Here is a 25,047-nt window from a genome sequence, read left to right as displayed (position 1 = left end):
AATGTGATTACTTATAAAAAAAGGGGAAAAAAGGTATTTATAATGTTTTTTTTTTATATCTATTCTAAAATATTTTGCCTTTTTTTCTGTTACAAACTAAATGGGTTGTTTTACAAGGTGATCGTTTACAATCACTTTAACACACCAAAAAATGGTCATGGACCTTTATGAAAGCAGTGGGCTATACTGCATGTACATTGTGGTCAGGCATGCGCTGGCCATTGGGACTACCGGGAGTTTCCCGGTGGGCCGATGGCTCAGTGGGCCACTCTGATGTAAGGGGGCTGGTGATGGGACACTCTGATGTAAGGCATGCTGATGGGACACTCTGATGTAAGGGAGTGCTGATGGGACACTGTTGTAAGGGGGCTGGTGATGGAACACTCTGTTGTAAGGGGGCTGGTGATGGGACACTCTGATGTAAGGGAGTGCTGATGGGACACTCAAAATGTAAGTGGGCCGGTCTGGGTGAAGTCCAGGGCCAAATTTCTGTCCCAGTCCAGCCCTGATTGTGGTATCCTGCAGTGCTGTAGAAGTGCACTGGGTGCCATTTAAAAGTGAGATGGCCTGGTGTTCTCTATTTTAACAATGTTTAGTCAGCCCTCATAAATGCTTTCTAAATGGGAAATCTAGGGAGTCTATTTATTTATGTTTTCACCCAGATTCACACATTTTTCATCCATTTTGCCCCTAGAAATTATGTGAAGCTTTGTGAGTGAAAGTTGTGCAAATCAATGGTGATAATATTGATAAATAGACCCTTAAGAAATACACAATTAAAAAACATGTGCAAGAACTATGTTAGATGCCAAGACTTTGGTAAAGAAATGAACACACTCTGCATTAGGAATTGACACTGCCACAATCCTTCCTGCCTGGCCTATGCGCTACTAATTATTATCATTACCACAATTTCAGAAAGTCAACAGTGTTGGCTTCCATGTATATTTCTGCACAGTTTTCTTTTAAAAGAAACAAAAGCTGGAAGCGGGTTTCAAATATGATGTTACAACCTAAAAGTTATCATGTAATTAATACACTCATTAGGATTTAAGAGCATCTCCAGCCAAAACCTTTTTTTTGTCGTTTTGAAAGGGTTGGGGAAGGGTTAGAGCCTCAGTAAGTTTTAACTGCTGTCTGTGGACAGTTGAGTAATGTCATCGGCACAGAATGTGCAAGGAAATGTCCAACACAGACACCGCCAAAAATACAAACATTCTATTTTAGTTGTGGAAAGCTAGAATTCCCATGAGATTTTATTTTCTTTGTCCCCACTGGAGGTTTTTCTGCACTTTCAGCCATGGTCACATAATTGTCACTTTTCTGCTGAGGCTTGCTGCGTTCTTTGTGTACTATTTTTCAATGCATACAGGGATTTATGTAATGCATGCTGGTTATGCTGTCACCCATCTGTCTTTGAATTATTTGCAACATCAATGAGCAGGACAAGTACCCGGCTGTCAGTGCAGGCAAGCGTGGATCCACCTGCAGCGGTTTTAGCTGTGCTGTTTATTTCAGGGAAAAAAAATCAGACGCCAAAAAATTTGACATGGGTTCTTACCCTTCTACACTGTGTGCAGAAACATTTAACCTATATCTATATTTAATTCATTTTTTAGAAACTTTTTAAAATTAGAAGGGAATCCAGTAGACCAGATCTTTACCCCCATCTATAAGTGTTTTAGGATCTGTTTCAATGGCTTACTCATGTAGTTATTAGAATGCCAAGACAGCCAGAGGTATAAAAACTTATTCCAACCCCAAGTGACCTTAACAGGTCGTTCAGATTGCATTTTCTATAGCATTTTAAATCAGGCATCACTAAATGGCAGACCGTGGTCCTGATTCAGATCGAGTCACTGTCTCATCTGGACCACGTGGTCGTTACTTAGGAGCAGCTCTTTCCTCCACCCTCTGCTACTGTAATTTTTTCAGCAGAGTGGAGGGCATTAGGCACAGCAGCACTGGACAGAGGGCGAGATCAGGAGCTGTACTAGTTAACTTTTCAAGTTAACCACCATGTGATTGGTTGCTGGGATGCAGGGCTGTCCTAGCAACCAAACATCCAGTGATATTGTGCCTTTTGCCCTCCGCTCTGCTGTTTGCCCCAGTGAGTTAGAAGAAATAATGGGCTAGGACACAGCTGTAAAGGATGGGGAGACGGAGGGTGATGTGAAGGGGCAGAGGAGGACACTGATGTGAGGGGGGTGATGGGTGACAGAACACAACATTACTATGGGGGGGGTGGGGTAGTGAAGTGGGGCAGAGGAAAACATTACTGTAGGAGGGGGTGAAGGAGGGCAGAGGAGGACATTACTGTGGGGGAGTGAAGGAGGGCAGAGCAGGACACTGAAGTGGGGTTGTGAAAGGAGGCAGAGAAGAACACTACTGTGGAGGGGTGAATGGGGGCAGAGGAGAACATTACTGTGGGGGTTAAGGGGACAGAGGAGGTCACTGATGTGGGGGAAGGGAGGTGAGGAGAAGCAGAGGAGAACACCGGTGTGGGGGAGGGGGTAAAGAACTGTTGATGTGATGGAGGGTTGAGAAGACTAATGTGAAGGGGATGTGGGGGTGATGTAAAGGGGGGCTTAGAGCACTACCGTGAAGGGGGAACTGTGATGTGATGTGTGGGGCTGTGATGTAAAGGAGGGGGGATTGTGATATGTAAGGGGGACTGAGGACACTGATATAAGAATGGGATTGAGATATAAAGAGGTGGGGGATGGTGATGTGAAGGATCTCAATCATTGCACAAACATGCAATTAGGACCTCTGCTGCAAAAACATTTTTCTGACTGGACCTCAATGAATGTTAATTCAATACCCCGCTTTAAATAGTAAAAACATACATTCCTTGTGAATCTGACAAAGTAGGGCAAGTTCAGCTTACAACGAATACAGAAGACTTGATTATGCTTTATTATTAAAACTAAGCAAATATCCATCTCTTAAAAATATGAAATGACCATTTGTAATGTTCAGTCCTATATGTCAATATTATCTGCACGCTTCATCTAAGACATATAAGATTAGTCCCGATTATTTCAGCAGATGAGTTAGAACACAGATGCTGGTGTGTGGTGTGAGGGCAATAGAGTCAATGTGCTGTAGCAGGACATTACACTGTTTACTTTTTTGAGCAAACTTTACTGAAATGTCACAAAGTGACATCTTATTAGGTGCTACTGGGAGTAGGGAGATGAAATTCGGTGAATTGTTTCACATCATACTGCACTGAAAAATTTACCCTGTGTCATACATAACAGTGCAATCTTGTGGTTTGAACTGACATGATAGAGAGCAAGGCTTTTTGCCTTGTCTTGCATCGGGACTGTGCTGGGCAAGGCTGTCCAGGCTAGTTCCAATTAATGTGACCAGGCCCTGAAGCACAGTCAACTTCTTATCGGTATACATGTTGTCCAGTTCAGAACTTTTAACAGACATTAACTTTGTATATTAGGAATTCTGGGTGCTGCTCAATAGCATATTTTTGATTCAGTGGGCATTTCTAGTATTATGAATACTGTATGTTTAATTATTTTACACAGTGTACATATTTTTTTTTTTTCTTCTCCATTTTTACTATGGTTTAATGCCTTAATAGTAAAGTGACGTTTTAAAGCTACTATGAGCTTTTTATTACTGTCTCTGTCCCTGTTGAGGAGTTTTTACTTCTTTTACTAGCAGAACAGAAAATTATGGAAATTATCCGCAATGGGGAAACAGGAGTTGGAAGGGGGAGTGGGAGAGGGGAAGGCTTGCGGCTCCTATTTTCTCTCCAGGCACATGCCATAGAACTGTTTTTATTGTTGGAGGCCTCAACAAAATCTGGTCATGCTACTTCAATTCAGAAAATGGAAGTTCCACTTCCACTGGACCTCTTGCATCTACTTACCTTGAGGGCTACTGGGCAGTCTTTGCTCTTGTCTGGGTGCGGTTCCCATCACTGGATTTTTATACTCCCTAATTAAAAGTGTACATTTCACATTATTCAGTTGAGGAGAAGAAGGACAGATGAGGTCCTTGCATCTTTTCTCCACTAAGGGGCTCAGAAGATTGTGAACTTGTGTAAATGTGTAACTAAGAGACAAATCATCCATATATGATATTGTAAAGTTAAAGTAAGTGCTTTTAGAACATATGTCTGTGATGTTGTATATTATGAAACACTGTATAGGTTATCCATTGTATGTATTTTTCATACATTTTTCACAAAAAGTTATTTTAAAATCACACTCTTCCTCCTTCCTCTGATCAGTGGATGCTGATCCAAAGAACATGTTACTGTTAAATACTGTTTTTGAGAACCCTTGTATAAGCATCATTATAAATGTACAGGACATTGTGGATGTATTTACATTTTGTAAATTGATGTTCTAGCTCAGATAGTATTAGGGTATTGGTAATTCATAGGGTGATTGAAGGTTGTGATATTCAAATGCTTTATGTATATGCATTTTTTTTTGTATGTATATATAGTAAAAAAAGTTTTTTCTAGTTTTGGATAAAGTAGGGAAGGATTTAAGCCCTGTCAGTTAATTTTTTTTCTGTCTGTGTCCTGGTGGGGAAATGTTGCTTCAATTCCTGTCTTAGAGATACAAGAGAGAGTAATGCCGGGTACACACGAGTGGACTTTTCAACGGACTTGGTCCGGCGGACTGGAATCCGTCAGACAATTCGATCATGTGTGGGCTCCAGCTGACTTTTTCTTCTCAAAAGTCTGGCGGACCTATAAATAAAACTTGCTTCAAATCTTTCCAGTGGACTCAAGTCCGGTCTAAAAATCTGGTCATCTGTGTGCTAGTCCAATGGACTAAAACCGATGCTAGGGCAGCTATTGGCTACTGGCTATAAACTTCCTTATTCTACATCATCACATTCGGATCCGTCTGACTTTTGGAGTGATCGTGTGTGGCCAAGTCCATTAGTTTGAAAGTCCGGCGGACCTCAGCTGCAAAGTCCGTCGGATTGTCCGCTGGACCAAGTCCATCAAAAAATCCGGTCATGTGTACGCGGCATAAGAGGACATTTCTACAAAGTGAGGGGAACTTTTTTACAGTTGTCACTGGAACAGGTGTTCCCACTGGAAAATGTATCCACACTTCTTGTTTTGGTGACAACTCTAAAGCCGCGTACACACGAGCGGACTTTTCAACGTCCAAAGTCCGACGGACTGAGTCCGTCAGACTATTCGATCGTGTGTGGGCTGCAACGGACTTTTGACTCGCCAAAGTCCGAAGGACTTTAGAATATGGAACATGCTTCAAATTTTCCCGACGGAACTCCGCCGGACCGGGGTCCCTTCGAAAACTCCGCTCGTGTGTATGCTATTCCGACGGACTAAAACCGACGCTAGGGCAGCTATTGGCTACTGGCTATGAACTTCCGTATTCGAATCCAGTCGTACGTCATCACGTTCGAATCCGTCGGAGTTTAGTGTGATTGTGTGTGGCCAAGTCCGCTCCGCCGAAAAGTCCGTCAGAACTCCGTCGGAACTCCGGCAGAACTCCGACGGAACTCCTTCGGAAGTCTGTCGGACATAAGTCCTCTCGTGTGTACGGGGCTTTACATTTTGGATTTCATATCACTTTCTGTCTCTGTGAAACTGGTCACCAGGATAAATAAGGAGGCTTAATCTACACAGCAAGGGCACATACAGCTAGTGGATGGATAGTCTATCTTTAAGCATGGCCACATCATAAAAAACTATCAATAAATGCTGTAGTGCATTCTGTTCATACTCACTCTGTCACTATGAGATCCATTTTCTGTGTTATACAAAAAACCTGGTTGATCCCGCTGCTCTCTCTCTCTCCACCTTCTGTCCATGTCCCCAATACAGCTAGGGATTTTGTAAAGCAGTGTGGGCAGCTCTGCACATGCTCAGTTTTCAGTGAGTTTCTATGCTAAGCATTTGCTCCACATCACATCTGAGCAGCCCATGCGACTATAAAGTCACACATGTGAGCGTATACACAGTAGTAAATGACAGCCTACTCCCTGCCTCCTCCTCCATGCCCACTAACCAACTAAACACAATGGGGCTGGGATATTACATGTAGATTGATGGAGCCGTCACAATTGGCAGAAATCTGGCCACAAATTATTGCCAAAAAACAATAAAGATTTGATTTCAAATATATATTTGTGTGACAATTTAAAACGGTTTAATGAAATGAATTATTTATTTTTACTCTGTATTCCAAAGGCTGTTGTATTTATTTTGAACATGTGACCAACAAAAGAGGACCAGAAGCTCCTCCTGCTTATGTTTCCCTGCAGACAGGCTGGGAAAGAATTAGGTCATGTGGCAGCTGTATATTGGTTTGGAAAAGGGTATTTAGATGATTTTTTTTATTATTAAAATAATTACAGTGCCATCATATATACAGAAATAGACATATGGGGACAATGTAAATTAAACAGTATATTTTTAGTATCACTTTAAGGTTGGCGTATTTTGCTATCACAGTGAAAACTAATAGCTATATATGTCTAAACAAAGGAGAGACAGCAAAAAGAAGCAATAAAGACTGCAGGTAAAATGAAGTATACAAAGGCAGGAACTCTTTACAGAATGAGGCTATAGGTCTGCAGTGAAATGCACTAGAAATCAGATGTTTCTATTTAGCAGACAAAAGTCACTCATAAGTCATACAAACCTTAAATATAAGGCATACAATATTCCTCCAGATATATATTTTCAATTGAATATGAAACAAATACAGCTATCATTTCTTACTATTTATTACCTCAATGTAACTACTGATGAATCTATCCTGGCTCACACTTTCAATAGTCTGCAAACAATAGGATGCTTGTGAATTCATATGGTTTCATAAACATGTCGATCTAATAAAATATAGGTGAAGCCACAAAGTGTTGAGCTGTACACAGCTACTAGGCTGGCACCTCTACCATTAGATAGAGCAGCTGGAAATCACGATGGGGAAGAATTAACACTGCTTCCCCCACCCCAATGAGTAATCTGACCATAAATCACATCTGTCAAGATTGAAGACTTCAACTATTCTACAAAGGCTAATTTGCTTTCATGATATTGTCTAAACTCCCGCGATAATGATAACCAAACATGGAACCCACACGAAGCCCTGTAATTATGACAAGGTAGCTATAAACAAAGCATTGTCCCGGAAAGACTTCTCTGTGCTGTTTAGTTCAATTAGCAAAGTTTGACATGAGTTTTAATTATGACGTATGGGCTATGTAAGCTATCAAATATTCTATAATGCAATGGAGAGAGTATTGGAAAGTAAACCTCATTCATATGTCAATCTCACAGTCAACTGTCTTGTGAGTAGTACTGTAATTAGTATCAGTACTCTTAAGAAGCTGTAAATGATCAATGTTTCAAACACAAATGAAGACAGTAGATCCTTTTGATAAGGATCACAGCTACAGAGATGGAAGTGAACTGTTTATTGTTCAAGTATATACATGTTTTGAAAATATAGACAAAATCACTTCAAGTTCTTATATTCATTCCACTAGGCCCCGGTGACCAACACATGGACCACAGACCACATGCAGCCAGCCATTTTGTGGCTTGCTTAGTGTTTGGCACCAGGGAGAGAAAATCACATACAAGTGCAGATTAAAATGTGACTGCTACATCCAAGTGCCAGTGTGCCAGTGATATACTGTGACATCATTGCACTTCCTGTCATTATGTTAGCAAAAGCAGAGCTAAGCAAAACAGCAATAGATCAATATTAGACGTGGTCTGCTGCTGCAGATCTGCATGAGGGTCTGGATTAGGTCTCCATTAACCAATTCCAGATCTCCCTATTAAGAAAGGTCCCTTAAAAAAATAAATCTCTCCTTATAAATATCTATGTCCCAGCAATTAAATTGGGTGCTATGGATGGCATGTGCAGTTACTGTGTCGGTAGCATGTACATAATTCACTCCAAGGTCACTATAGACGACAAGAGGGCACTCTGTATGTCTGGAGGAAAGGAGATTTCTTCTCCAAATATAGAAAGGCTTCTTCACAGTAAGGGCTGTGAAAATGTGGAGTAGACTCTGGTGTTAGCCAGCTCAGTAGATTGTTTTAAGAAAGGCCTGGATTCTTTCCTAAATGCACAAATTATAACTGGATACTAATATGTATAGCTAGAGTTGATATAGAGAATATCCAATTGCCTTTTGGGGATCAGGAAGGATTTTTTTCCCCACTGGAGTAAATAGGATTTATGCTTTATTGCGTTTTTTTTGCCTTCCTCTGGATCAACTGTGGGTATATGATTGTGTATATGGAGGTTTTCTATTTGAGTGTGTTGTTTTTTTTTTGTTTTTTGTTCTGTGGATTTAACTGGATGGACTTGTGTATTTTTTCAACCAAATCAATGATGCAACTATTCTGACTCGATTTGCGAGCATTGTCTTGCAAAACGAGCAGAATTCAAGCTAATGGGATGTGCAGTACCACATTTGGCCAGAGGTGCGGGGGCGCCGGGGAAACTCGGAACTGTTCGGAGCCGTTCCGGAAAAAACTCGGAAATAGGAAACACTTGGAAATCCTCCATTCCCGAGTGTTTCCGAGCCTTTTCTGAATTTAGCCGAGCTGTCCCTGAGTATTTCCGAGGCTCTCTGGTGCCCCCTCACCTCTGACCACATGCAGTTTTGCATGTAATTGAAGTCAAAGTGGAACTAATTATCTTTGTTTCTATTGACTTCTATGGGGAAACTCGCTTTGATATGCGAGTGATTTGGATTACAAGCATTCTCCTGGAACAGATTATGCTCATAATCCAAGGTTCCACTGTATGTAACTATGTAATAACAAGCAAGCAAAACATCAGTCTGAATTTTAACAATCTAAATCTGTAAAATGTTCCCAGAATAATAATTTTTAACCATGTGAGCTTGGTTTGATTCTATCTTAAAATGATACTAACAATTCACCTGTAATTCAAAATGGTTCTACAGGCAAAAGTTTTTTTATGTTAATGCTGATCTCTGCCTATCCCAAGCCCCCCCCCCCCCCCCCCTACTCCTAATGTATATACTAATTTCTTTCTCTGAAGAACAATGCTGCCACCTTGACTTCCAACATCCTACCCCTACACTGTGTAGGAAGATGGCTCCTGGAAAATGAATCTCTGTAGTTCATCAGGAAATTACCTAGAGCACACTACTGATGACATCACTCAAAGGATTTTGCTAGAGGAACAGGGTAAAAAATATTTTCCAGATCAAGATCTACAGAAGGTGTGGAATGTTTAGGCATAAATTTGGGTCATGACTATAAAAATCCTTTATATATTTTGCTGAAACCTAATGCTATTAAGTTCCTAATTGTTATTGTTGTTATTATTATTATTATACACAATTAATGAAGGTTTACCCTGCCACAAATTAAATCAAATGGAGACAAAAGAGTAAGATGCAATTTACTAAAAATGTGATTATCTGTTACAATAACATTATTCTAGCTGTTATTATAGTCTTTTTTTTATTACTGCAGCACTATAGTTATTCAACCAATTAGCACACAGCTCTATCTATCTTTCTGTGACCGAACCAACCCATTGGAATTCAGACTATTTGCAAGTGGACAGAGCCAAATGTAAATTGGATGGAAGACACAAGTGTCCTTCTCAAGAGAACTCTGATTCCTGGCCAGCTTCTCCTGTCTGGCAACCTGACTGTTCCATTCATTGGATTCAAGTTCCTGGGAATCTGTCTCCTTGGTGGGGGTGGAGTTCATCTTTCTTGGATTTCGGCCTGAAGAGTTTTACTAGATTTGGCTACTGTGCGAAAACATTGGCAAAGAGAGGGTTGGCTTTTGAAGTGCAGACAAATATGTGGACGACTGGGGTTTCATGATGTGCCTAACCAGGCATGAGCACAAACAGCAGCTCTAAATGATGGATTATATCTAAGGATGTTTCCTTTCATCTCGCAGGCAAAAAATAAATAAAAATTGATCACAGAATTATTAGGAATCATTGCGTGGAATGCAAAAAATACAGTATATGCTACACTTTCCTGTGAATGTCTTATTATTTTCCAATTAGTCGCTATTTTTAAAGCTGTTTCCATTCCTTATTGTTGGGGCAATTATTCATGCAGCCAGTGGTTCTTTTTAGGTGTGCGGTTAGGTGCGATAGTGGCAGCATTACCTGTCAAGAATAGTGGTCACCTTAGCCAGCGAGTCAGCTAACTGTGCACTCCGTAATCAGTCTAACACCCTACACTCTCCTCCTCCCTACACTGATGAAAGCTGAGGATCAGGGCACCTGGAGACAATGACACCCAGACTATAGCATGGCATTTCTATGCACATAAGAGAGGTAATTAGAAAAAGAAATACTGGTGACTGCAGAGAAATAGGGGAACTGTCAAAAAGTCAGGTTTGCATCATGCCAAGCGGTCCTACGTGTGTTAATAATAAAGCCCAACTCCATCCATTTTTGCTTAAGAGAGAGGTATAGCCAAAGCTTTTTTGGCTATACGTCTCTTGATCACAGGAGTGCAGTTTGACGTCACAGACCTGGCCCAGATTTTGAAAAGATCCTGACCATATGGTTCAGATCCTCCTAGGTGCATGGGCTGGCAACTGGCTCAGACTCTCAGGGAGCCTCTGAATGCCTGAGCAAGGCGCTCTCTCCCCCTACACAGCCCACTGCTCCAGTGAGCTCTGCAGGGGCAGAGCGGAGAGCTGGTGACTGACAGACCTAGAGCTGAGTGATTATCGGTGTTTGATTTCTCAGTTCTCGGTTTTACAGCCGGTGGAGAACAGATGCAGCATTGGATCAATGCTGCATTCACCTAAGTGAACATAATTCCTTTTTTTTTTACTTAAACCCATACTTCTCTTTTAATGTAGGGGATGGGCTACAATCTCTCTCAGCATTTAACTGCTGCCCATTTCCCTATTCAAAAAAAATACATTTATTCTGCTCAGGTAGTATCTGTCAACAGAAAGTAAGGAGAAATTCCCCTAGTAAATGCACAGACAGCATTTAAATCTTAGTAGAAGTTTTGATCCTTTCCCAATATATATCAGGTTTTGATTGAAGTTGGACTTTGGCATTCCATAAGAGTACATAACCTGGATCTTTATTACAGAAATGGCGGATGATCTGCAGTTCCTAGTTTCATTTACTTTGCAGCTGATTACTAATTATAATGAAGTTACAGTAAATGTATGACATTATGGTGATAAATACATATGATTACTACAGTGTAGACATAAGTACATTACAGAGTCAGCTATCTATTGCTGTTGACAGTGGGCAAACAGTGTTGTGACATACAGCCCAATAACAAGGACAATGGTGATACAGTCATGATTCAGTTAAAATGTAGATGTCCAACGACCTCTTTTAAAGTGGATGCAAACCCTTACATATACCCAGTGAAATGGCTAGCCTCAGATGATACACAGAAATGAAACAAATCCTCTTACATAAGTTGTATCTGCAGCCCTCTCTCCTCTACATCAGTATAACATGTAGAATTTAGACAGCTTTCAGCTTTCACAAAGCAGGAAGTGGGGAGCTGAAGTTACACTCTGATAGCTGAGTGCTGGAGCTTCCTACCCTATCACCTTTTTACCTTTTGGTGTCAAGAAAATTTGTCAGAAGTGGGGGGACAAGGCAGCAGGGAGAAATTACACTTAGTGCTCTGGGCTGAGACAAGTACACACTATGGAGTGATATGTTTTGTTCAAATGTCATGTCAAGGGGTTACAACCACTTTAATTGGTATGCATTTAAATGACAAAAATGTACAGCTAGCCAGCAATTATACATTGTCTGTAACATTTGGATAAGAGGCAGAGAACTTTCTTGCATACATTTTTTGAATAGTGAAGCTGCATTGTCACACCCAGATTCCTCAGTAAAGTGTGGTCCAAATCTTAGCTATGATCACTTAGGTATATAAGGAACCCTTACCCTCTAAAACAACCCATTTAAAATAGAATGAAAGGCAAAACATGTGTGTATGTATAAAAAAGAAAATCAAAATAAAGTGTTCACATAATCTATGTTCTCAGCTACATAAGGGGCTTAAAGAGGTGGAGGCGGAGAGGAAGAGTGCACTGATCTTCCCAGTGAATGGCTGAACAGAGGGGTGGCATGTCAGCTCAAATATTGGCCACTGGAGAAGAGGTTGGTTGTGCTCCTAGCACCACCAGAAAACTGACCATGCTGAGATAGATGTGCTCTCATGCCTAGTGTGGTCATTTTAAATAGGAAAGCAGGAGGACTGGCATGCCCAGGTATTTCACACAAAGGAAACAATACAAAGAGAGCAGGACATTTTTTAACACAAATACATGATACAACAGACACATATTAGGAAAATGAAATGCTAGTGAACATATTCTTTAAACTGAGACATACAGTATATAGAGTAATACAAGATTAAGAGCAGCTCATCTATCCTTTACGTTTTTAAAAACAGAAACACATTAAGACCCCTTTTACACTGAAGGCATTTTTCAGGCATTTTAGCGCTAAAAATAGTGCATGTAAAGCACCTGAAAAATGCCTCCCATGCCACCCCAGTGTGAAAGCCCAAAAGCTTTTACACTGGGGCGGTGTGCTTGCTGGATGTTCTGAAAAGTCCTGCAAGCAGCATCTTTGGGGCAGTTAAAATGAATGGGCAGCGCAGCAACACAGGCACTTTTAACCCTTTATTCGTAAGCCAGAGAGGGTTAAAAGCACCCCGCTGGCGGGTGAAAAATGCAGCTAAAACAACGGCAAAGCACTGCTAAAACTAGTGCCACTTTACCGCAAACGCAGTCGCGCTATAGTGTGTAAGGGGTCTAAAAGGGGCAGACCCCTCCAATACGTGTTTGAACTAAATACATACAAAATAGAAAGTAGCAGCTGTTTGGATCATTTTAAAACTAGCAAAGAAAATGAGCTTTGTTTTGCTAATACATATGCTATTTAAGCTCTATTGATGACTATCAAAACTTATTTTTAAGCAGGGATTATAATACATCCTATTTATGCACAACTTAATGCCCCCCACACCTCAAAATCATATTAATGGTACCCCCTTGTGCTTCTTTATTCATGTTGTCTCCACTTGTCTTCTTGCTGGGCAAAGAGACAGTAGCAGAGTATTTGTGCCCTGTGTCCTATGCATGTTTTGTGTTGAGAAAACAATATTGGACAAAGCAACATTGTCCTGATTGGCTCAGCAAGCTGCCCCTCCTTCGACTACAGGAAGCTAATACGTAAAGGGATTTGGGTACATATGCTGGTTGTACATTATGTAAAAATACATCAGGGGCCCATTTACACCTGTGCATTGAGGTAACACGCATTACATGTGTTGCCATTTCATTCATTTTGAGCACAATGCTTGCATGGCAATGTACCACAGAGCACGCTGCATTACAAATTGTGTTACATATCCCATTTTTTAGATGTTTTGGTGCATTGGGATCCCATTATTTTTAACACTCTACCTTAACACAACACACAATAGAAGTAGAACATAACACACATTAACACACCTGAAATCTGTAAATGGGTCCCTAGCGATTTTTAATTGAAATAAAATGGAAATAATTTGTGTTGTTTTGTTTTTTGTACAGACTATGTATATATATATATATGTATATATATATATATGTTTGTGTGTGTTTGAGATATGTACTAGACATTTACCCAGTTTATACTATATACATATGGAGGGATTTCTATCTTCAAGGGTGCTTTGGGCTTGAATATGAGTTGTGTTTATAGTTCTTAAGGGATGTTCATCCCCAATATGATATTCCTTTAAATTAAGTTTGTAATAAATAATCCTTTTTAATCTATGATTGTGTACCAGTAATCATTCTGTGAGGGGGCTTCAACACCTTTAAAGTCCCATTTCTTTTCACTTTTTGTAATTTGTGTTTTTATACATCTTCCTGGAATCCCTCTTTAACATTGCTTTTTTGCCATTCGTTTTATATGAATGTGGCTTAAAATGTTACTAAACCCACAACAGTAAAATCAGTCTGTATATGCAGTAAAGCATGCTTGTTATACTCACTGTGGAACCTAAGGGGTTAATCCTCCACATTGTGTAAAAATGCTGTTTGATCCTGTCTTCGCTGATCCTCCCCTTCTTCCACTGTCCCCAATCCATCTGCTGATAAAATAAAGCCTTAGGAGGCACTCTGCACATGCTCAGTTTGGTTTGTATTGCTAGAGAGTTGTTTTTTTCTTGGGAGAGTGCATGTGATCAGCACAGGGCCAATCAGCACTGTCCAGACAGAAAGTCAGGGGTCCTACAGCCTCATAGGACAGTCAGAGCAGAATGAAAACTCCTCCTACAAGCTTTAACCATACACTGATAGAAGGCACAAGACTGTGATATATTACTGATGAGAAAAGGTATTTAGCAGTTTATATTTAGTAAAATATCTGCATTTCCATGTTCTGTGTACTGTGGGAGACCAGATATAGTGAATGCAGGGTCCTGGGTTTAGTAACACTTTAAATTGAGCTGTAAAACATCAATGGTCACAAGAAAACCAGAAGAAAGCACATCAAATAAAACTAGGTAAATGTCCAGCTGTTTCAGCAGGCATTGGGCAAAAATGAAATAAAATATATATTTTTTATGGAGAAATTAAGATCAATTATTCTTTTACCTATAATAATATTTCAGCCAGTTTGATGTTAAAATACAGACATAATGAAGGAGTAAAAAAGAAAACATGTATTCTACTGTAAGTTTTATATTTCCTATCAGCATCTGAAATTTGTACAATGTATTTGTAAGAATAAAGGGCTGTACATGTTTCAATAAATGTGTCCATGCTGTTTGTCTCTGAGTGGAATCGTTTAGATGTCACTGATACACCAGTCAACAAAGCAGGATCATAAAATACAAGGCCCTATGAACTTCAAGAAGCTGCCTGTGTTCTTATTATTCACATAGCAGAGGACAGAAACCTAACAATGCCTATATGTTTCATTTCAGGCAGAAAGATGTCTGTAGGCAAATCACTGCAGAAATAGCAATATGATCAGCGACTGCTATACCGTTTTGCAAATAATGCCATAACATTTTCCTGCAAAACTGAGCTAATGGCTGGCTTTACATGAATAGACAAGTAAAGGTAAATTACAAGTTACCACTATGTAAAAATTGGTTTTCATCTCCCCCATAAATATGCATGTAAAAATGAGTACACCCGTACAAATGCTAAAATTTCAATTTCCTATAAATTGATGTACTGCTCTTTCTTCTAAAGAATGTTCCTAGAAATTTTAAGCTAGCTAAAGATACGATGACTGCCTGGGATCATCTAATTACAGTATATTATTCGCACCATGTTAGTATTTTGTAAAATATATATGCATACATTTACTGAGTGACATACCAGACAAACTCACTCTTTCTAAAAATGAGCTTGTAACATTTCCTCCAACCCGATCCCCTCCCTGTGACTTGGTGAGATCAACATATCTGCATATGCTAGGGTGCTGGGTGTAATCCTAGACTCTGCCCTCCCCTTCCGCCCTCACTGGCTAAATCTTGCCACCTCAACTTCTGCAACATTTTCAGAATTTGCCCCTTCCTAACAACACCACAAAACAACGTATTCACTTCTTGGTTATATCCCGCCTTGACTATTGCAACTCTCTCCTCACTGGTCTACCTTTACACAGGCTATCCCTCCTTCAGTCTATTATGAATGCTCTTGCCAGGTGTATACACCTTATTGACCAATCCGTGACTGCTGCCTCTGTCTGCCAATCTCCTCACTGGCGTCCAACAAATAAAATTCAAAATACTAATCACAACGTACAAACCCATCCACAACATCGTCCCCCGCTAAATTACCAACATCATCTGCAGATATCGCCCAAATCATCCTCTTCGCTCTTCCCAGGTAGTCTTGCTCTTTAGCTTCCTTATTATCTCCTCCCACGCCCGCCTTCAGGACTTTTCCAGAACCTGTCGCATCCTCTGGAACTTTTTACCCCAATATGTTTGGTCAGCCGCTACCCTGTCCGACTCATTTATTCAGGGAAGCCTATCCCACCTAAAAAGCCGTACTTGAGTCATCTCCGTCACATCATCCTCTGCAGCTATTACCTTTTGTGCCATTTCCCCCTCCATTTACATTGTATGCTCCATGAGAAGGGTTATTCCTTCTGTATTGAACTGTATTGTAATTATACTGCCCTCCTTTATATTTGTGAAGCACTGTTCAAACTGTTGGCGCTATATAAATCCTGTATAATAATAATAATAATGCACATCTACAGTATACTGTATGTTATACATCATTTGTGCTATGATGCCTTACTGAACTTTTAAAATTTAGACTGCAGTTATGTCTGTCATGAAGGTCAGCACTCAAGCTGAGGTTGCTGTGGAGGATTACTCATCCTTAAGGTGGACCTCTACTCTTAGAGATGAACATTCACCATGCACACTGCACTACAGCTGTTCTCCAGTTAACTCTTGGTTCCCCATGACAATGTACACCTTCTCTGTAATTTGCATTTTGGAGGGACACCCTGAGCCAATGTCCACATTCACCGGTCCAGCGTTTTCCACTACCATTCCCTTGTAGTGGAATTGGCCTCGCCATGCACTCTGTGCGCAAACTCCACATGTGCACTCACTTAACTCATAGACGTCCATACCTCGACACAGGATTGGAAGCCTCTGTGGTGCAATTCGCTCCCATAGCTATAGGAGAGAGACCACTGGCAGAAGGAGTGCCAACAACATCTCCCTTGCTGCTAGAGGCTGTGCCACCTATAACAGGTACACGCTATCGACTGGCTGCTGTAAAACTTCCATTACTCTGGGTAACCACGTGTGTCTTCACACTACTCCATTCCACACAGATATCTTCATATCCCAATGTGTTTAAGACCCACTGATTAACTGTGTGTGCCGGTTAGTTACAATACACCACTTTCAGTAACTTCAGACCAGGCAGGGACAGAGTTTCAAACAATTTACTTGGTAAAAGTACATTTCACAGTCCAACAGGCAAGACATGATAGTTCCTAGATCCCTAACTAATACTACAAGTGAAGTGTTGCCCTGACATACCTGAAAAGGGTCCATTTCAATGTTCACAGTCCTTTCAAGGATCTCTCACACAAGTGTATATCCTTATGGGGCACTTTCCAGCACTGGTGTCTTCAGGGTGAACCCTAGGTTCCGATAGCTTCACATCCAGATAGTGATAAGTAGCATCCTTCTGGTTCCGTGGAGAACTTCCACACCCATTAACAAATCCCAGGTCACATGCTCTCTTTCCATTCTCTCTCTCCTTTGGACTCCAGATTACAGTCCCTTTATAGGTCACAGGACCAGAGGGTCGAACCCACCAAAAAAGCAAAGAACTGGGAAAGGTCTTAATGCCAACCCTCCCAGTCGGGACAGCATCAAATTACTGGCTAAAACTTCAGACCCGCTTAAGGGCTGGACACGCAAACTCTATGAATTTTTGCAGAATTTGCAATGATATTAAATTAGATCATTATGTATCAATGTGTTCTTACCAAGAAGAGTTATTTTTCCACAGCCACCAATAAGATTAACATTTTAAAGGCAGGCATGATGCTGACTGCGCCTGAGTAACTCTAGTTTTTAATTGGGGCTTGTTGATACAAAAGGCCCTTACATACTACTTTAGAGTAGAAAAGAAGGAAAGATTAGGGCCTGCTTAGAAAACATGTTTGCCAGGCATTAGTGCAATTCCTGTTCTTATAATGTCCAAAATAAATATTAAAGTGATTGTAAAGTCTGTTTTTTTTTCAATAAAAATAAACATGTTATACTTACCTGCTCTGTTACAGTGGATTTACACAGAGCAGCCCAGTTCCTCCTCTTCTCTGGTCCCTCTTCACTACTCCTGGCCCCTTTCTCCTGTTCAGTGCCCCCAGAGCAAGCAGTTTGCTATGGGGGCACCCAAGCCGAGTCACAGCTTCCTGTGTCCATTCAGACACGGAGCTGCAGCCCGGGCCCGCTCCGTTCTGTTCCCTCACTCTCCTGATTGGCTGACTGATTTGAGTGGGATTGTGTTTCAGCCAATTAAGAGGGAGAGTCTCGGATGGCCGAGACACTCGTGAACATCTCTAGATAGAGATGGGGCTCAGGTAAGTATTAAGGGGGCCAAGGGGCACTGCTGCACACAGAGGCTTTTTATCTTAATACAATGCATTAAGATAAAAAAAAGCTTCTGACTTTTCAGCGTGCACATGTCTAAATCTATTGTAACTGACAACCCATTAAAAACATATTAGCAACTTTATTCGTAGCTGAAAAAAAACTTTTTTTATAGACAGCAATCTCTCAGGAAAATATTTAGCCTACTATGCACACTGGGTTTTGTTCACTTGCATGGCAAGTGAACTAAGAAATATTTAAAGTGAAAATAGTTTAAAGATTTAGTTATGTAATGAAAAAGTTCACATTCAAAGAATTATTAAGCAGTGCTTCGAAGGTAAGTACCTATAAAACATTTATCTGTATGGGCTCTTTAATGAATGTGTGTATATGGACAATATGCTGCTCAGTGCATTTATCAGTAAAAAGATTTTAACATCATGAAAAATGCACCAAAAGCTTGATTAAAATATCTCTTAATTCTCAAATTTCATTTCAAATCATATGACCTACTTGCAAATTTCCTAAAAAGCCACCTCTTCTCTTGACTTGAGATTTCCCTTGGGTATTCCCATCTCTGCAGATCTGTTCGATGAAGTGGGGAGTACAGAAAGTTCCTAATTGAAAGCATGTCATAGTCTACAGGTGTCTACGTGCTATTAAAGCTGTATTCCAGGCAAACAGCTAAATACATAAAATAAATATACATTTTTTTTTTCGTTCAACCCAGTGGGCTAAATGAAAAAAACTGACAGATCGCTGTACTAACACAAGAAATGTTAGGGCAGTGAACTCCCCTGTTGTGTCTTTGTGTCCAGACAGGGGGACTACCACGCTGCTGGAACACACTGATCAGATGCTGGTCAGCCCATGTGTATTAGCCTTCAGGCACATGTCTTTCTACTGCAGGCAAGCTTTCAGAATACTATAACATAGTGGGAAGTTGGATCCCTGCATCCACATTGTTTGTGTTTATTCAGGGATCTATAAAACCCCTTTCACACTGGGTGGGTGCGGGCATTAGCGGGCGTTGTTATAGCAGCATTAGCAGGCGCTGTTATAGCGGCGCTTTTCGGGCGCTAGAGTGGCACTTTTAACCCCCCGCTAGCGGTCGAAGAAAGGGTTAATAGCGGCAGTGTTCCGGTGCTGCCGAAATGCTTTGCAGGCGCTTCAGGCAGCGCTGCCAATTCATTTCAATGGGCAGGGTGTTTGTATACTCCCACCCCAAAGAGGCTGCTTGCAGGACTTTTTTTCCTGTCCTGCAAGCGCACCACCCCAGTGTGAAAGCACTTGGGCTTTCACACTGGGGTGGCTTGAGAGGAGCTTTCAGGCGCTATTTTTAGCTCTAAAACACCTGAAAAGAGTTGGGGTTTTTTTCGTTCAACCCACTGGCTATACATTAAAAAAAAACAGAGGGTTAAAACTGCCTGCAATGGCGGTGTTTTCCTGGCGGTATTGCAGCGCTGCCCCATTGATTTCAATGGGGAGCAGCGTGAAGGAGCGGTGTGTTTACCAAAGAAGCTGCTGGCAGGACTTTTCCTGACGTCCTGCCAGTGCACACCGCTCCAGTGTGAAAGCCCTTGGGCAGTTTGAGGGCGGATTGCAAGCGCTATTTCTAAAGCTATAGCGCCTGCAAAATGCCCTCAGTGTGAAAGGGGTCTTAAGCTTGTTCAATTCAACTTTGAAAATAAAACCTCAAAGTTGATTGGCTTCTAGGCAGAGATGCACCATATATTGCACGCTTTACTTTTAGTAAATCTTGCCCTGTATGTTACTCAATTCTATTCTTTTCAGGCCCCTAGTAAAACACTTCATGAGTTGCTTAGCACAGATTAAGTTATCTGGAGTGAAACACCAGACTAGATAGAAAAGAATGTATGGATTTAAAGAAAATGAATAATGCATCTATACTTGACAAATAATATGTTTAGTTCTTATTTTATTTGACTGCTTCTGACTCAGTTATATACAGTAACTGAAGACACTGGATGTACTGTCGACTTGTATTGGATATTTTGCGAACTCTTCCTGAAGTAGCGGTATCTGTGCTCTAAAAGCTCACATTTTGTATTGAACTAATGATACACAACATATGATACTTTTACACTTCCCTTCTTATGACAATTTTTTTTTTAAAGAAGATGTTATGATATATTGATTAAATTAAAGAAGTGGTATATTATAGGGCATAGTGTTAGAACACTTAAAACACTTTACCTGTGTGCGGTTAAAGGCCACTCTTGCAAAGACTGCTTGAGACACACTTGCTCTTTTTAGCTCATCCCGGACTTGCTGGTAGATATCTGGAGAGACTTCGACTGAAGAGTTTGTGGTCTCTATTGGCTTGACAGGTCTGGGGATTGGAGGATGATTTAGAAATTGTTGGTTGATAGCTTGAGGGTGTTGGTGTGCTAAAAGTCTGCTAACAGCTATCTGTTGGTTTATTAAATGTGCCATGGCTATTTGTTGCCGCACCAGTGAAGGACTGAGCTGAGGAGACAACAGTCCAGGACTCATTATTGGTTGTAATGTTGGGACTTGACTTCTGATAGGAGTGCTATGGTGAAGAGGGCTATGAGGTGCCTGTTCATTGCTTTTTCCTAAGCTTGCCAGCTGGTTGATATTGGATAAGTGTGTTGGTCGCTGACTCAGAACGCAGTAGTCTGTTAGATTGTCCCTTTCAACTGTAAAAAGAAAAACCTTGATTAGCATCCCCAAGTTATGTAACTTACTTGGTACTACTACTAACAACTATAAAATACATGATTCTGAGTAGCAGTATACATAAAGGACCACTTTTTGGATAAGAACCATTGTCAGGTTAGCAAATGACCACACCTACTGGTACATGCCTAGATTCTGTCAAGATGTCCTGTAATTTGCACTATAATTTGTTTTTAGAGCACTGTGCCTACACTATGTTGGGTTAGGTTCACACATATGTAGGTCGAAAAACACGCTGCTCTTTAGCAGATGTGGTGAATGCCATGGCACCCCCATGCATCAGAAATTGTGGCACAATGAAGATCTGCTGCATTCTGAAAAATGGGTTGAGGACATTTTTCTGTAGGTTCAAGTGAATGGGCTGCTGTGCCCATGTAAAGCTGGCATGCAGGACTTGCACAAGTGTGAACCTAGCCATACTGGGCTAATTGCGCAATGCCAATGCACATTTTTTAATGCGCTATGGCTGAATTAGCAAAAGTTTGACTTTTTTTCACCTTATGTACATTTAGGGCCCATTCACACTATTGTGTTGTGGTAACAAATGCGCGTTATTGCAACTCATGTCAATGTATATTACATGAGCTGTGATGGCACCCAAAGAAACCTTGGCAACAAGCTTATGGTGCATTTTAGTGCTTTAGGCAGCCTATTCAAATGAATTGGATGCCCTAATGCAGCTCAACATGCATGTGCTAACACAGTGCAATAGTGTAAATATTGTAGACCATTATGTTTTTTTCCGTGGAAAGTATCCAGTTTCAACCATGGCAAGCTCCCTTAGATGTGTTGGCTGCATTCGTTTTCTTTTTTTAGTTATTTTGTATTTTCTTGCACCTGGTGAATTTACCAGTAATACACTTCCTGTCCTAGGATCACAATGCTCTCCCAATATACTGTATTTATATACGACAAGAGATGTCCCGCCCCCTATCTTTTGCACTTGTTAAGCAGATATTACAAAATGCTTCCAATGGTACCTTTAACAGCAAAAGAGAGACTTTCGTTGTTAGGTTTTTTCTCTCTACGATCTATAATAATTTCAAACACAAAAACACTTCTGCCATCCATATGATCTAGGTTGACTCTTTATTAGGTCAAATGATATTGAATGGTTACAGCCAAGAAAAAGGTACTGATATCTACCCTACTGATTCATAGAAAGTATCAGTTTAAATGCATTCAAATTTCATCCGATTAATTATAAAAGACATGTGATCTGTTTTCCAGATATTTTCTTAAAATTATACAATCATTACGCAAAGTCAGTGACACTCTATTCCTGCCAGTACCCATGCAAATACCTATGGCCGATACCGTATCCTTTAAAACATCTGACCAACGTTTGTTGATTTAAAAGTATAAGTAGATGTTTCCAATAAAATCAGCAGAGGAACACATTTCCCATTACAGTCAACACTTACAAAGTCTATTATACTATACAATATACTCCTTTAAATGATCAGTCTGCTCAAAATCCATACTGCTGGCTTTGGTAGATGGTGTTACCTTAAATCACCTGACAGTTTCTTTCATCTGTCTGGGACCCTACCAGGGAGATCTCTTTACTAGAGTTCCTGGGCCCTGGGCCAGATTACTGTAGCCTGTAAGCATAAAAACACAACCTACATAGTCCCCCTATGATAGGATATCCTCTTTTAAACAAAAACATTCTACAGTCTCCAGGTTCTGACTAGCATATAAAATATTGTGAAAATGTGTAAAAGAAAAAAATATATATATTATGAGATGACAATTTGCACTAATAATGAATAAAATTGCGGCCAATACCATACAGGAGGAAGCCACCTCTCTACCTCTGCCACCTATAGGCATACGCCTAGGGTGCCTAGTGTGCCCTGGACATTATGAAGGGCTTACACTCTTCTTGTTAGATGATTATTTGTCCTTTATTATGTTCAATGCAAAAGTTGAAGAAACCAGAGCGCTGACTCAGCCACCTGGTTGCATCTTTTATTGAAATATATACATTTTTTGGAGGCTGGTCCTTTAAAGCCCAACTACGCTTTTTGTTTAAATGAACTAATATGTTCAAGGTGCATCAAAGCAAAAGGTGTGCAAAGTCTTACAACTTTCTTTAGAAAGCAGCCAGAGCCAAATGCCGCGTACACAGGACCGGACTTTTCGACGGACTAGGTCCGATGGCCCTTCCAACGGACTTTCGGCAGCGTTCCAATGTACTTTCCGAACGAAAAGGACTTGGCCACACACAATCACACCAAAGTCCAACGGATTCAAACGTGATGACGTATGACAGGACTAGAATAAGGAAGTTCATAACCAGTAGCCAATAGCTGCCCTAGCGTCGGTTTTTGTCAGTCGGACTAACAAGATTTCTTAATAGGAACTGGGTCCAGTGGAGTTCGAGCGAAAAAAAATTGAAAGATGTTCTATTTCTAAAGTCCATCAGATTTTTGGACAGCAAAGGTCCGATGGAGCCCACACACGATCGAATTGTCCAATGGATTCGTTCCGTCAGACTTTTGCTGTCAAAAAGTCCGGTCGTGTGTACTTGGCATAAGTAGAAACGCCTGTAGCCCACCAGAATGCTGCAGAGAAGTATCTTTGTTCTCTGTGGGAAAGTAGCTGTCTCTCTGCAAAGGACCAAAACACCCTCTGCTTAGTGGGAACTAGAGATCTGCAATCAGTAGAGAGCAGGAGCTAGAATAAAGTGATCATAAAGTCTTGTGTTCTTTTCTATTAAAATAACAAACATGTCATACTTACCTGCTCTCTATAAGTTTTTTTACTGCATGTTTCCCATTGGCGGCTTTCCTTTCGCTATCCCAGGGACACCGAAAGAAAGAAAAGAAATCTCTTCAAAGGCACTTGTCACCAAAAAGGTTTCCCTTTTGGAAGATTCTCTGCTATTCCTTTTCTGGTCTCAGGTGTAAAATTGTGGATTTCTTATCACAATATATCCTGGTAACAATGGTCAGCAGGTCTAGTAGATAGGGTGAATCTTCACAGAAGATAGGAGACATGGGACAAGGTCTCTTTTTAATGAAAGCAGCAGTTTCACTTTAAATTGTTACATTACAAAGTGCTACTAGTAGAATTAAATATTGCATTTCTCCAGCCTTTATATGTGTGCTTCCATGTACCCTACAGTAGTAAAAGACACCAGTCTATGTTCCCACACATAGTCACACCAATAGATGACATGGGGTTGCTTTACTGAAAGCCAAAAGACTATTACATTTGCAAGGGAAGTTTCACTTTGCAGGGGAAATTGCACCAGAGCTTAATGAATGAGGTGAAGCTCTACTGATGTCCACCATCCAATCATGTATAATCAAAAATTCATTTTTTTCCTTGCATGTGATTGAGTACCCTTTGCAAAATGAATTGTCACCACATTCACTAAATTCCCTTGCACAGTGAAACTTTAAATGCTAAATCAACAGCTTATTTGCCTTTGGTAAATCAACCCATATTACATTATTCGTTTTGATAGAGGCTAGTGAAATCTAGTACATATTGCTGGCTTACTTGGATTTTGCAGTAATAATTCTTACATTAAAAAAGAAATGCTCAAATATTGCAAAAAAATTATTGGCTTTTCTGATTTGATGTGCTACCCTTTTCCTAGATGTCCTTGTGCTTATGCCTACCATTAACAGCTCTGATTCCATATATGCTGCTGTCCCTGTCACTTCTGTAGCAAGGTTTTTTTTTTTTTGATATTTCTAGTCTCATTTATACATTCTCATTATTGTGAATTTTAAAACGAATGCGGAGGAATTTAATGGAAATCTGCAAAACATTAAAGCGGGCCTTCAGTCATTTTTTTCAACTTTCCATCTATTAAATCTTCTGCCCTTGTTGTTTTAACTTTGGATAGTAAAACATTTTTTTTCTGGCAGTAAATACCTTATATAGCCCCCTTCCTGTTTCTTGTCTGGTAAAAAACCTAGGCTTATGACATCATGCACAGCTCTCTCTCACTCTCGTGACAGTTTGCCAGAAAAGGAGGGGGGTGTGTCATAAGAGGTCCAATGAGAGCTACAGAGCTGGAGGTGTGCCTCTGTGTATCCAGGAAGTGAACAGGCAGCAGCTTCAGCTGCCCACAGTTAAAATGGATGCAACCAGACTCAGTGGAGGGAGATTTCTGCACCATATTTGGCAAGTACAGAATCATAGTATATATAAAATAATATGCAAAGTGGTTGAAGG

General features: G+C 40.5%; 1 protein-coding gene across 5 annotated transcripts in view; it reads right to left on the bottom strand.

The window, feature by feature from the left end:
* The window catches only part of SATB2 (SATB homeobox 2), a 254,032-nt gene that overhangs the window by 88,291 nt on the left and 140,694 nt on the right, over window positions 1–25,047 (bottom strand). For 3 of the 5 annotated variants that reach the window (XM_077448434.1, XM_077448435.1, XM_077448438.1), the window contains 2 exons: window positions 20,344–20,810; window positions 14,032–14,130 (listed from right to left, as the gene is read on the bottom strand). In XM_077448434.1, coding sequence (XP_077304560.1) covers window positions 14,032–14,130; window positions 20,344–20,810 — 566 coding nt within the window. The remainder of the gene's footprint in view (window positions 1–14,031; window positions 14,131–20,343; window positions 20,811–25,047) is intronic. The other 2 variants (XM_077448436.1, XM_077448437.1) reach the window with 2 other exon arrangements.

This window comes from Lithobates pipiens, unplaced genomic scaffold, assembly GCF_037356315.1.
Source record: "Lithobates pipiens isolate NorthernLeopardFrog02 unplaced genomic scaffold, aLitPip1_a1.2 Scaffold_22, whole genome shotgun sequence".
In the NCBI taxonomy this organism is placed as follows: Eukaryota; Metazoa; Chordata; class Amphibia; order Anura; family Ranidae; genus Lithobates; species Lithobates pipiens.
Note: the sequence above shows the minus strand (reverse complement) of the source record. Positions and strands in the feature narration are given on the sequence as shown.